This window comes from Scophthalmus maximus, chromosome 18, assembly GCF_022379125.1.
Source record: "Scophthalmus maximus strain ysfricsl-2021 chromosome 18, ASM2237912v1, whole genome shotgun sequence".
NCBI classification, from domain to species: domain Eukaryota; kingdom Metazoa; phylum Chordata; class Actinopteri; order Pleuronectiformes; family Scophthalmidae; genus Scophthalmus; species Scophthalmus maximus.
The window spans coordinates 4,452,740-4,466,929 of NC_061532.1; the positions used below are offsets into that span (position 1 = coordinate 4,452,740).

The window sequence follows — 14,190 nt, forward strand, 5'->3', positions numbered from 1 at the left end:
TAGTAGGAAAATAAAATATTCCCAAGATTAAAATCCCACTTGAGTTAAAGTAAATGAACTCTTTTCATGTAGCGGATTTTTTTTCTCATCAACCACCAAGTCACATCCACCCATTTAAACACACATTCATTAATCGCTTCAATACACAGCGCCTTTTCTATCGCACATCATTCATAGACTGACGTCAATTTAGAGTTAGTGGAGCCACGGATCGAATCATCGACCCTCTGGATAATAGTGGGCAACCCGCTCTGTCCCCTGAGCCGCAGCCGTCTGTAACCACATATAATCATCAAATTGTGCTAAAGTATTAAAAATTAATAGTCCCTGTTGTTCAAAGTAGCCTAATAGAAGATCCAATCATTAATCTATTTATCAATCTTAAACTAAAACTATTAAGCTTAAACTAATCTCTTAGTCCGAATCCAGGTTCAGACCATCCAGGGCCTTTCTGTGTGGAGTGTGCGTGTTCTCTGCCTGGGTTTTCATTGGGTACTCCAGCTTCCTGTCACAGTCCAATTTGAATTGAATGTTATAACTAAATCAAGGTGTAGCTGCTTTTAGTCCACTTTAACCTGAGGGTTTGGCCCTAATCCAAAGAGTCATGAAAATAAATCTGAGGCCTTGTGAGGTGATTGATGATGTCATCTTTTTTATACACTGGATAATTGGATTGATCTCTTTGGGTCTTGGACAGTTGTCTAAATGAAACCACCAGGCAAAATGTCTCTGTGGTGGAACTCGGACACATGAAACGTGTAACGACAACACATTTCGGAGTCACTGGTTTGACGAAGAAATACAAATATTTATATTCATAAGCTAATCACATTTATTTTTAATGTAGAATCTTCATCTGAATAAGTAACTTGTGACTTTCGCTGTCAGATAGATGTAGTGGAGTAAAGAGTGTATATCCATTGTTGTTCTATGTGAAAAAATTGTTCAGTTGATGGAATTCCCCCCCCCCCCCCCCCCCCCCCCAGGAATTGATGGGTATAAAACCATCAGACAGTCATGCCAGAGAAAAAAGAGTGGGTGAGTCACATTGTAATGGTGTCAGTGAGCAACCAACTGACACGTCTGTCTGCTTATTAGGGCAATCAGTATTGACTATTGATGCGGAATGTGTGTGTATGTCTTCTCAGCTTCCTTAAATTCCTCCGAATTCCTATTCCAAGTTGTTATATACGTCTCTGACCTGGACCGTCTCAGATCACTTTTGAGCACAGACCCTTCTTTTATAATGCTCGACGGCCTTGTTCATGTTTCCAGCATTGTAGCCACAACAGGTATAACTTCCTTTCTTTTTGTTACCCCATTGTTTTCTACAAATGTATATATATATATATACAAAACCTCATAGGGAACCTATCATTAAACCTCTATGTTGTGTGCTGCTGTTTCTTGACACAGTGTGTTCATCAAATGAGTTACGGTACCAGTGCAGATGTGAAGGGAGCCTTTCTTGGTCACACAACAACTGCATTACCTATGGGGCCTGTGATGACATCATTGGTAACACATGTGGATGTATTAATGGCCTTCCAGCTGACGGCCAGTACTGCCAGCTCAACTCCACTCCACCGGGTATGCCTGATTGGTCTGCACCAAAGAAATTCAGCATGTTGATCCTGTGTCCATCAGTCAACCATGAGTGGTGGAAAGTACAGCTCCACTTCATTCATCCGACAGATACACTGTAATTACTGGTGGCTGCTGCACCCAACAGCAGGCTATATAACATGAGTCATAGTGTCAACATGGTCAACTACAATATTACGATTTCTTTTACATGTTTATGAATCAATACATAATAATACAAAATATAATAATGTAACAGAGAGAGTGGATACTTATTTTGCATTCATGTGCTCCTGGAATGGTCCGATTTCCAGAGTTCGGAGTGGGTAGCTTTGACAGTAAAGTTCATACTTCCTCATGTTGTTTGGCATGAACTCAATGAATGTCAGTCATACAGCTACAGTACATACCTGAAGACAGTCGGTTGCGTGCAGACACCAGGTATCTACCAGTAGTCCTTGATAACGTTACCACTTTTTGAGGAAAAAGATTACGACTGTTCCGGTTCATATCCTAAAAGCCACCTCCTTGTATGAGGAAAACATCTTTTCTGCTTTGCATAAATAAGAAAGGTTCATACCATTCACAATACAATAGCCAATGTGCACTCAACTCAAGCAGAAGACAAGTAAGTGTCACAACTGGTACAAGAAGGCAATGTAGTTTAGTAATCTACAAAGGGAACAAAAGCTTAAAGATTGGTTAAGATGAGGCCTGTACTACGAACCGAGTTCACTGGCTTATCAACGTAACTTCAGGGGTAACTTTGCTATCTTGACTGTAACATCACGATGCATGCCGTGCAGTTCAGTGGTCGGTACTTACTCTAATTAAACTGCTGGTCACATTTATTTTATTGTCAAGATCACAGAAGCTTATGCTTTATGCAATCGCAGGTAGTTTGTAGTATAAAAAAATACTTGGTCTAGCCCGAGAACAGGATCTTGTATCATATGTTGGTTTGGACAGAGATTCGGTATGTTTAGCTCGAAGCTCATACAGTTTTGTTATGCATAAAGTATAATAGATTCTTTATTTGTAGTATTAAAATTGTACTAAAATGTCACTAATATGTAAGATATTTACCTTTAATTTTATGTAAGATAGTATATCTATACTAAAATTGCTGCTCCATTTTTTTTCTTTTTATACAGTGACAGAAACAACATTACCTCAACCCACAAACGGTATGACACATGAAATGTGAAGAGTGTGTGAGCTTCTGAAATATGGCACTGCATGGCACTTAAAGATCAGAAAAGAATTGCCTAGCCTTTTTGCTATAACTTGTGTGATGGGTTTCCTCCTGTTGTCCACCACAGAAACAGTGAACACTGATTTGCTCATTGACGTGCTCATCCAAGTGTCCAGCATACCACCGAATGTCATTGGCCCTCTGAGAAGCTTAAGCTTCCCTTACACTATCAATCAATATTTAAAAGTAATCGACTTAAATGTCACGACAGGTGAGGAGTTCTGCATTGGTGGTTTCCTTATGTTACTTATGTGGTCCATTTAAAGCTGTTTCATCAAATAGTGTATGATTTGTTTACTGTGACTTGATGTTGTTTTATGTATTTAAAAGTGTGCTATCCAAACTCAAGTGGAGGTCTGCAGTGTCAGTGTGAGGACCAGTTTGCTTGGTCATATGACAAGTGTAACGAATATGGTGTGTGCAGTAACGCCACCACACACACCTGTGGATGCATAAATGGACTTCCTTCTGACGGGGACATGTGTAAACCAAAGACAAGTAAGCATTGCTGTTTTGTAGCTGTTCAAATAAAAGTGATGCCATCAGGAAAAAGGTAGCAAATAAATATGGACTGTATGTGTATGGGTGCCCTGCATGTGTTGACCTATACATGGTTAGGTTAGTGTTTTATTATCTGTTAAACATCAATTTTGTTAAATTGATCAGGTATAAACTGTAATTTAAGGTATGATGGGGAGTTTTTTTTGGGGGGGGGGCAGAAAACTTTGGTGACTATATCGAATCTCTCATGTTTGCTCTGCAGGTGTCTCTCCATGTCCAACCCCAACTCCTGGTATGAGAAACGTTTTCCTTTGCTGTACATGTTCAGGAGATTTTGTAGTAGATGAAGACACATGAAATTAAAATATTTAATGATCTAAAAGAGCACTTTTTGATGCTAAGACCTGCTGACTTTTACAGAGATTTCAAAACCAATGACAACAACACCAATGACAACAACAACGCCGCCACCAACAACAACAACGACACTTACAACAACAACAATGCAGACCACAACAACAATGACAACCATAATACCAACAACGACAACCACAATGACAACCACAATGCCAACAACGACAACAACAATGACAACCACAATGCCAACAACGACAACGACGACAACCACAATGCCAACAACGACAACGACGACAACGGGAAAACCAACAGCAAATGGTATCACACAAAAAATGTAGAGAATTAAGTTTTGTATATGTCTTGGAATTGCTCCTTTGTCATATTGAGTGTTTCAGTTGTAGTGACGCGGTCGTTTGCCATGGATATAAAATATAATGATGCATACAACAACCCCAGCCACGAAGTTTATATAAACGTTGATAACGCTGTAAGTCTTCTGCTTCTTCTCCCCTGTCATTCAGTTTGATCACTGTATGAAAATAATTGAATGTACGTTGTATTGAACCCTGATTTTATTGAAGAATTAATAACAAGCAGACTATGTCACTATCTCAAACAGATTAAAACGCAATGTAAGGAGCACATCCGAACCCTTCAATCAGCAGAAATATCTGAATTCAGGTAAGTCAAATCTTAGCTTTAAAGCAACATAATCCAACTATTCTACCACATAAATGTAATAAGAGTATATAATGTGAGCTGTGCCTTTAAGACACACTGGGTCTTGCTTAGTTACGAGGGGAGCAGCGTCACTGGACGGCGCAATGTTTTAGCCTTGAGCTTGTTGAGCAGCTCTCTTGCCATGTCTGCTACCAAACCTATTTTCTTTTGTCTCTCAACTAAAACATAACATTAGGGTAACTTGTGGCCACTATTTTGTTTTTGTATGATAGTATAGTAGCCGTACAACCGGGCTTTAGTTAGTTCATTATCATTCTGCACCCCGACTCCCTGTTCTTGCACTAAGTAACTTTGGTGGGCTGGTACAATCTCCCACGAGCTGTCACCAACAGCCATAAACTTCTGCTAATGCCTAATTGTAGATCAGTAAAAACGACTAAGACGTGATCACAAAACAGTCTTCATCCCTAATATTAAGTGAGGGAAAAAAATAAAATAATAATAATATATATATATATAATCAAGAAATCTAAATGGTGCGTTTGTTCCAGCGAGAGTCCTTCGATTCTGGAAAGCTGAAGATCATTAGGGATATACACAGTTTGGCCTTGCTTCCGTTTAATGAGCGGGACTACAAGTGTTTTTTTTCTGTCGATGAAAACCACTCTGAGCCCAACAGACTGAATTACCACTTGTGGCTGAAGAGGCTGCTGTTGCTCTGCAATAATTAACTAAGTGATGCTAATCATCTTTTTCACATAAAAAAAATACATGAACATAAACATAAATTAATATAAATGAAATAGAGCTATTGCAGAATTCCTGATGAAGTCATTCTAATATTTTAACACAACAGTAGTAACTACATGACATGGATGTCAATGTCAGTCATTCTTTTGTGTGTGTTTGTGTGTAGAGAGAGAGAGAGGGACAAGGATTAGATGAATGAAGCTTGTACATTAGAGATGGAAATGAAAAACAAAAAGAATAATATGTGCTGGTCATTGTGGCCACAAATAAATCATTGTATGGGCGCTGAGAATTGTCAAAACACTTTGGGTTCATTATGAAACTGTAGCGGGTCAGAGGATGTCAGTTGAGTAGAGGGTCCTTCAGTGTGGATCAGGACACAGTTGTGTCCCAGTCCCACCTCCCAATGACACCCAGTCTGCTTTGAGAGCGTCCGCTCAAACTACTTCCTGTTTCTGACCTTTCAACATAAGAGTATTCTGCAATATATTGAACACAACCACAGTTTCTTTTCTAACGTCCATCGTGAAGGGGCCAAACAATTCCCGTTTCGCACCTGAATCCCGTTTTTTCCCATGTCACTTCTCCGTGTGTCTTTTTGTGACAAAAGTACATTGGAGACATTTTCTCCTGGCCAAGGATCGTGTAGTGTCAAGTTCTCCCTGCAGTGTTTAAAACCTTTTTGGAGTTGTTTTAATTTGCTCCTGAATTGATTGGATTGTGACACCAGTTTATGGTTTTGATTGGGATTCAATTCTGTATTACAGGAGTGGAAGCACCGTCGTTGATTACACCATCACAGCAACAACTTTTGGAGAAGGAGAACTTGAAGCAGTTAAAGTTGGGATATTTACAAATCTGTCAAGAATCTATTCCATGATTTTTGACAGTAAGTCAATTTCTGGTTGTGATTTTTGTATTGGCAGGAAAATCTAAACATCGTGTTTACATGACATAATAATAAATGTCTCACCTTTCTTTCCATTTTTTAAAGGCCCAACATCCTTACCTTTTAACCCCCCTTTTTTGGGACAAAAACTGTCTTTGACTTGTGGTCCTATACCAGCGATTCTGAACTTTACTGACAGCTGGACTGCAGAGTGGAGACGTAACGACGAGATAATACTTGAAGATAGTCTGCACAGTTTTGCAAAACAAGCGAAAACCGCAACTTTAACTGTGTTACAGTTTTTTACCACTGACAAAGGTAAGAAATAGATCCAGTGGAGCAGTAAATAGATGATTTGAATTTGAATGACATCTCAAATCTCACACATTTGCAATGCAAGTGCTGTCTAGGAGTTCACCTTGTGCTCTGACCTACTGTGTACAAATGCAGAACTCTGATAGACTCAAGGGCAATCGCCATCATCTATCATTTAGCCTTACTCACTCACCAACGGGGAAAAAACAGCATCAACAAAAAACACGATCTGTTCATGGTCAGAGTTGGGTCAGATCGTTTTGAAATGTAGTCAGTTACTGAAAGCAAATTACTCTTTAATTATTTATATCAAATTTACATTTTTTAATTAGTACTGTAATCCATTAGGGTACAAAGCAGGTAATCTAATCTGAATACTTTTGGAAAGTATTCTTTTTTTCTCTTGAAACATCTCAGAGCATTTTCAATGCCAATAAAACATATAGTACTGTATTGTACCTTTAAATTACAGCATTTTTATGTTAGCTGGTGAGTCAAGCCATTCTGGTTATTGTTAAATAATCTGGCAGAAGCTAGTGAGCACTGAGGTGAAAATGGTCAAAACTTAATTTGAGCAAAAGCAAGAAAAAGCTCAACATATCCCACATTTTTTCAGCCCAGCAACTTATTTCATTACTATTAAATCCTCCATCCTCATTTAATACGATTTAATGACCACAGAAACAACTAGTATGTCGCTTAGTGTGCATACCCCCACCAAGCCCCAACAGTCACAACAAAATGCAAGCACTTATAGATATCAGTCCCCTAAATATTTCTTTTCATCAAGATCCATGAATTCTTTCCTGGGGAAAATTGGGAAAATATACCCAAAACTGCCCTAACTCGCAATGTTAAAGAAATAAAATATTTCTGATCAGCACCTTTGAAACAATGTTATTGTTTCTTTCTCTGCCGTTCAGTAGTTGTTGCAAACAAACAAAGAACCCACCTGAAGGACAGGGGTAAAAACATAACCTCCTCAGCAGAGGTAATTATATATGATAGAACCGTGATGTTACTACTTTATGCAATGGTGGATGAAAAAATATGCAGTCTGATTGAATGGGAATAAGTTATATATATATATATATATATATATATATATATATATATATATGTATATATATATATATATATATATATATATACGGTGTCTGATTTAAAAAAAATCCATTCAAGTCTTTTTAAGTCTCCTAGCTCAAAGCTTGCATAATAGAATATTTTGAAATTGTAGAATAATTTTCCCACTATATGAGAATCGAAAAAATGCTGATTTAACTTGTTGTGTTGTTGCCTTGTCACTGGATGGTGCTGTTATCCAATATTCCGACATATTTTTATGTCATTTTGACAACACTACCTTGATTTGACCTTAACTGATGATCACCCTTTACATTTCAGGACGTTATGAATGTAAGCTGAAAGAAAAAAACGTTTTCAAACAGCAATCCAAAGGAGAGATCATTTACAAGGTGTTACCCATCATCCAATTAAAACCAATGACAGTAAAGATCAAGTGTGAGGCCGGAAAGCGTGTGTTAGTGGAGTGCTCCGTCAACAGCCCCTACATGGTGGAGTTTAAAGATTTACCTGTTGCAGGTAAGCCTGAAACAAACCCAAAAGAAAATAAGCTAGTGAATTAAAAATAATTGGGGCAATTCTTTGAAGTATTTGAGATAATGTATTCATGTACATATTATTGTCCTGAATGATGTTGATACTGGACTACTATTTTTTTTTTGTTTAGGCAAAGGTCTTGAAATCGACTATGAATATTCAATTGATGGGTGTCCATCCCCAGAACGGAAGTTTACTTGTCAAGAGGTAAACTTCCCTTCATTTAAAAAAGAAATAACACTAAAAACATCCACAGAGGGTAAGTGTTAATCTAGAAATTACAGAGGATTTGATAATAATACATACATTTTCCCTCCCTGTCGTTACAAGTACTGATGTCAAAGTCCACTTCTTTCTCTAGACTTCCTATGTGTCTCAGAAAGTGTCTTTGGCCAGGGAGTGCTTGGTGACAGGGCTCCAGGTCCTTGTGATCCAAACGAGGTTGGAGAAAAGATTGCAGAGTGTCAGGAAAATGGAACGTGGAAAGTTATAGAAGAAAACTGCGTCCTACGGCAGATTTATGAGCTGCTTGACCAGTCTACGGTGACGTATTTGTCAAACTGTCACCAAATGAACAGGGTGTAATGAATGTGATGATCTGCATGGGCAAACTTGGGCATGGGGTGCCTTATTTTTACCCATTCGCTTATTAAGAATGCTGATTCCACTTGCAGTGGTAGAAAAAGTAGCCTTTTGACTATTATAACATTAATACCACACCGTTAAAAAATATATATAAGCCCTGTGTTCAAAATTGAATCAGTAAATTGTGCTTATGTCACTTCTAGCCAGGGCTCATTTGAACTGCTTCACTGGTTTTATCTTTCATAATTAACAATTCATTTTGTGGGGAAAATAATGAAGAACAAGCTCATTTACAAAACAATCAGGACATAATTAGGGATTCTTTAAGTCAGTCAGAGTTGGAGGTGAAAGTTTATCTAATGATGTCATTTAATGAAAGAAGGTGAACTTCTTCTCCATAAGGATATCTTGATGTCTCTCCTACTGCTTTGTTAATCTGCTGTTTTTAAAGGGGATAAGAGGAACTCTAATAGTTGGTCTTTGTCGAAGCTCAGTTCATAGTGTATTCCTCAGATATGTATTTAGCTTCTCTTCTGTATTGCGTCGCGCTGAGCCAGCTACTGCCAATGGTAATGAAGTTAGAAACTGCGTTGATCATACCCACATGCCATTAGGTAAGGTATATGCACTTTAATTTAGCACTGCAATTTAGCACAGTTAAAGGATAAAAGGTTTTAAATTGCATTAGTTGATAAAAAAAAAATCTTACCCATACAGTTCTAACTTAAATTGATCCTTTTTCTCCTTTTTTTCTCACAGACCTTAAATAACAATTCCCTGGCAGCATTCTTGGACAAACTCAGCAATGTCACTATCGAATTCGATGAGGAAGTGGCTGTATCGCCTGCCAACGTCAATGCCCTCGTTGACACTCTCAACAATGTAGCAGACAAAATATCATCTTTGAATATCCTAGTCACTGAAATCTATATGGAGGTATGTGGATTAGTCTGCTCAAATATACCCTACAAATTTCTTAAACCATACATGTATACAAAGTGAATATAGCATTTCATGTTATCTAATATTTACTTTCCTTGCAATGTAGGATATCCTATTAACTGTAGGTGTCCTCACCACAGACGGGGCAAAGCAATCATGGGACTCTCTAAACACCAAATCCACCACAAAGAGCTCAGTATCATCCCCAACAAGAAGTAAAATCCCCAAAGCTAATAATCCCAGCTCGTCATTATTGCTGTCTCTTGAGACTATAACAAGTAACCTTGACAATAACTCTTTTGAGATTGCGACATCTTCTATTCTCTTGACCAAAACTACATTCAAGGACACATTCAATGATGACTTTAACTCGTCGGTGGAGATACACATACCAGAGGCTGATGGAGGGATTAAGTCAATTACTGTGCTTACGTTTTCCTCAATGGATAACGTACTCCCTGCAAGAGATGAAGACAATTCCACATCCAATGTCATCAACGGGAGAGTCGTGCTTGTAAAGTCCGGTGGCACCATCAGTAATATTTCTTTTGCATTTGATGTTATTAACAATGCTCTGAGGAACCCTCAGTGTGTTTTCTGGAACTTCAGCCTCTTTGATGGTCTCGGCGGATGGGACGGCGAGGGCTGCCAGTTGATACTCAGCGTCAACCAAACCGTCACCTGCACTTGCAACCATCTGACCTCGTTCTCCATCCTTATGTCACCCTACGTACCAAATTCCCCTGTGTTGGATTACATAACCTACATTGGAGTTGGCATATCTATGGCTTCCTTGGTTATATGCCTCATCATTGAGTCTATCATATGGAGAAAAATTAGAAAGAACAACACCTCCTACTTGCGTCATGTTTCCATCGTTAACATCGCTGTGTCCCTCCTGATTGCAAACATTTGGTTTATTATTGGGGCAGCCATCTCAGATGAGGATGTGAAAAACCCACCAGCATGCATCGCAGCCACCTTTTTCATCCATTTTTTCTACCTAGCCCTGTTTTTCTGGATGTTAGCCTCAGCTCTGCTTTTGCTTTACCGAACAATCAGTGTCTTTGGTGGGGATTTGTCTAAACATTCTATGTTGGCTATTGGATTCAGTCTAGGCTATGGGGCACCTCTCATCATTGCAATCATAACCATAGCTGTTACTGCACCCTCAGGCGCTTACATACGGGATAGCGGGGTCTGCTGGCTCAATTGGGAAACATCCATGGCTCTTCTAGCATTTGTGATCCCTGCACTGACAATAGTGGTGATAAACCTGGGTATCCTGCTTGTGGTGTTATACAAAATGTTGAGGAGAAGGTCAGTGGTAGATACTGCACAGGCTGCTGAGAAGAATGCTCTAGCGGTTATTGCGAGAGCTCTGGCTTTCCTCACACCTTTTTTCGGATTAACTTGGGGTCTGGGAGTTGGAACCATGACTGCAAAAGAAGGGCAAAGACTAGGAGTCCATATCGCATTTGCATTCTTCAATTCACTGCAGGTACAAAAACATTCGTTGTTGTATGGATTCTGCATAGTTGTTTGCTTTTTTGTCATTGAAGTCTTCTTATTCTATGCTTCTTTGTGTCTTTATGAAGGGTTTCTTCATATTGCTGTTTGGAACACTGTTGGACAAAAAGGTACGTATGAAGAATCACTTAATTAAAGGCAACTCTGAAATACAATTAGCATTTATAATCTATCTATCTATCTATCTAATGGCTGATGTTTTTATATGAATTTACTGCTGATCAGCAGACATTATCTAATGTGCAGTGACAATGAATACTGTTTTCTTGATTTACTATCTCTTTAATAAATTTAGGCTGCATTAAGACAGAAAATGCGGCATTTAGAAGAAAATAAATCCTCTGTGTTGGTATGTTGATATCCGTGCCATTGGAAAACAATCCATTAAGCTCAGTTGAATAATCATTCAGTAGAATAAGCCTCCATGAGTTTGAACACAAAACCCTGTACAACAGTTTATACTGAAATCAGGCTTTACAACTCTGGAACAACACAATGGTGACAAAGCATTATCCTCTGTTCTTATTTTTAGAGGTAAAGTTAGAATTGAGGCATTGATAGTGATATACAGGGATTGTGTGCTTAATTGCACGTAGTTGATTAGCTCACAGATTATAAGCTATTTGATTTTGTTGTGTACTCACAAATCAATATGACGTACAACAGTATTGCTACACAAATCCAACCCACAAAGGTTGTCTGTAATAATAATAAACAATGAAAATTTGTAAGAAAGCAGTAATACAGCTTTTATTAGAAGTTTACATAATAGCTCTTGACATTAACCAGGTAACGTTGTATGGTTCCCCTCAGAATTGGACTTATTTTGAAATGGTCCACTGGTTGGGTACATGAATAATAACCAGGGGCTTAAGTATCCTCACATGACTCCTTAAATAAAAAATAAATATGATCAGTAGTTGATTAATCTGGGCCAGTGGGTTGTTGGCTGGATTTGGCCATTGAAAGAATAAATAAATATATATTTGAAACCAATTTGTTTGTATTTTATAGCAATGTGCTAATTTTTGAGGATTAACTTTTCAGGTGCTGACAGAAATGGCATTAATCTCACAAACATCCAGAAGTGGGACAAGGGTAAGGACAATTTTCTAAATCATGTCATTTTTTGTTAGCAGCTCATCAGTGGCTTTTTAAATATTATGGTGAGTCATGTTTTTGCTTATATTGTTATTTTAGAGCACCAGCGACGGAACTTCCTCAAGTGGATGGGGCATCCTCCGGAACTGGAGAAGAGGAAGAGGTATAGCAACAGTTTAGAAAGAAAGATACATTATATAATGCTGGTTTAGCAGTTTTATTAGCAATGCTAACAGGTTATGGAAGTCAGTTGTTATCGTACTTTGGTCTTGACCAGGGGTTGGCAACTTTTACTGTATAAAGAGCATTATTTTAGCCGGAAAGAAAGGACAATGAAAAGCACCATATTCTGATTCAAATTAATCCTGCCACATTTTCATAATGACACACTGTGAGAATATGTCTGTTTTGCTGTCCATGATATTGTTTTAACACAGACCTGATTGTGTTTTGTTGCTGTTTTTGTAGATGGTTACAATGTGTCATCGAATGGAGACGGTTCGTACCACACCAACTCTTGATGTTCTTTGCAGACAGCTTCGGTGACAACAAGCCAAGCAGACAGCTCACAACCACACTATAATGAAAAACTATTTATTCTGCATTATATGCTTTTTGTTGGATGTATTATAAGAATCATAATATGCAAATCATTTTTGTAGATTATGATTGTTTTTGACAATGTTTTTGTCATTTAATATATTTTGTCTTGTTTACTCAGTCACAAATCATTACTTCATGGGTGAGAACATGTTTTAGAGTTTGTGTAAGGTTAGGTTGAGGTCTGGGGTAGAGTTTGGCAGGTAGTGGTCATAGTTAATGGTAAGTCTAGGAAATTAGTGTAAGTCAATGGAGACATGACTCTGCATTAGCGTGTGTGACTGAGTGAGTAATAGTATTCAGCATTCATTATTTTCAAACAATGAAATGTCCACAAAGTAGATGCAAAATGGTTTGTTTTGGTTTGCCAATCAAATCAGTTGCACAAGGCAAGATCGTCTTACACAGATCATTGAACTTGTTTACTGAAGAGCTGGCATCACAATGACAAATTGTCTTGGGCTGGACCCTCAGGCCAAAAGGGGAGGAGCAGGAATTACTCCTAGGTTATTGTGTGTGCGTGTGTGTGTGTAAACGGTAAATGGACTATATTTATTTAGCACTTTTCTGGTCTTATTGACCACTCAAAGCGCTTTACAGAACAAGTCCCATTCACCCATTCACACACATTCATATGGCGCTGCTATTAATACATATGGATTTTTCTGTCACATTCATACACTGCTGAAAGAGTAGTCAGAGGCAATTGAAGTGTCTTGCACAAGGACACATCGGTATGCGGACTAGGTGAAGCTGTGATTGAACAGCGACCTACTCACTTTATTAATTTGTATTTTAGAAAGCATTGAATTCTTAATACTGAAATGTTGAAATTAGTTTTTTTCTGGGTCAGTTACATAGTTTTTCTAGTTTGGGAGTTTAAAACAAAGTAGCACAGTGAAAGTTGCTAACAAGGTAATTGAGAGTCACTGCACATATATAAAGATAAGCCTTCCAGAGAAACACATGTTGCACATGTAGTGAAATTGTGTCAAATAGGCGTGCATTTTTACTTTAAAAAAAAGCAGTTGCAATATGGAGTAGAACAAATGTATCACCTCTATAAATTATGTTTTTCTTGAATGAAACGTTATTTGTAATTACAATTAAACCCTGTGTATGCACATCCAACCTTGTATGTGTTTACTTTACATAACCAGTCAGTCCCACACATTCTTTGGCATTATGCAAAAAATTGTAATGTTTGCTGCACCCACAGTCTGGGTCTCCATATGGTTCAATGTTCACTGAAAATATTGTTAAAGAGACGCCAAGGTTATTTGGGGACTTTTAGGGAGAAAAATAATAATAAATAATTCCTAATAGGGACTTTTGTTGCCACTTGCATTTCTGAAAAGTTGCCTTCTTTAAAGTGGACGTACTGTAAAAATGTTTCCATTTGATAGAATTATCCCGGTGGAAAAAAAGAACACACTTTTTCCCTACAGTCAAAACTGCCTCTAGTAGAGGCCAATGGATC

The 14,190-nt window shown here is 38.0% G+C and overlaps 1 protein-coding gene across 1 annotated transcript; it reads left to right on the top strand.

Annotated features, from left to right (window-relative positions):
- Window positions 1-3,921: 3,921 nt before the first annotated feature.
- LOC118290528 (adhesion G-protein coupled receptor F2) lies at window positions 3,922-13,841 on the top strand. Its single transcript, XM_047328874.1, has 14 exons — window positions 3,922-4,015; window positions 4,093-4,184; window positions 4,317-4,378; window positions 5,896-6,017; window positions 6,123-6,335; window positions 7,737-7,934; window positions 8,083-8,211; window positions 8,314-8,495; window positions 9,297-9,473; window positions 9,586-10,980; window positions 11,078-11,119; window positions 12,057-12,107; window positions 12,210-12,273; window positions 12,579-13,841. Exons 1-14 carry the CDS (start codon window positions 3,928-3,930, stop codon window positions 12,629-12,631), a joined length of 2,868 nt encoding a protein of 955 aa, XP_047184830.1. The 5' UTR covers window positions 3,922-3,927; the 3' UTR covers window positions 12,632-13,841.
- Window positions 13,842-14,190: the final 349 nt, after the last annotated feature.

Excerpts from the sequence above, each read along its gene's own strand:
- LOC118290528 (XM_047328874.1), top strand. The coding sequence starts at position 3,928 with ATGACAACCACAATGCCAACAACGACAACGACGACAACCACAATGCCA. Across the intron at positions 4,379-5,895 it reads GCAGAAATATCTGAATTCAG|GAGTGGAAGCACCGTCGTTG; the intron begins GTAAGTCAAATC and ends TCTGTATTACAG. Across the intron at positions 12,274-12,578 it reads GAACTGGAGAAGAGGAAGAG|ATGGTTACAATGTGTCATCG; the intron begins GTATAGCAACAG and ends CTGTTTTTGTAG.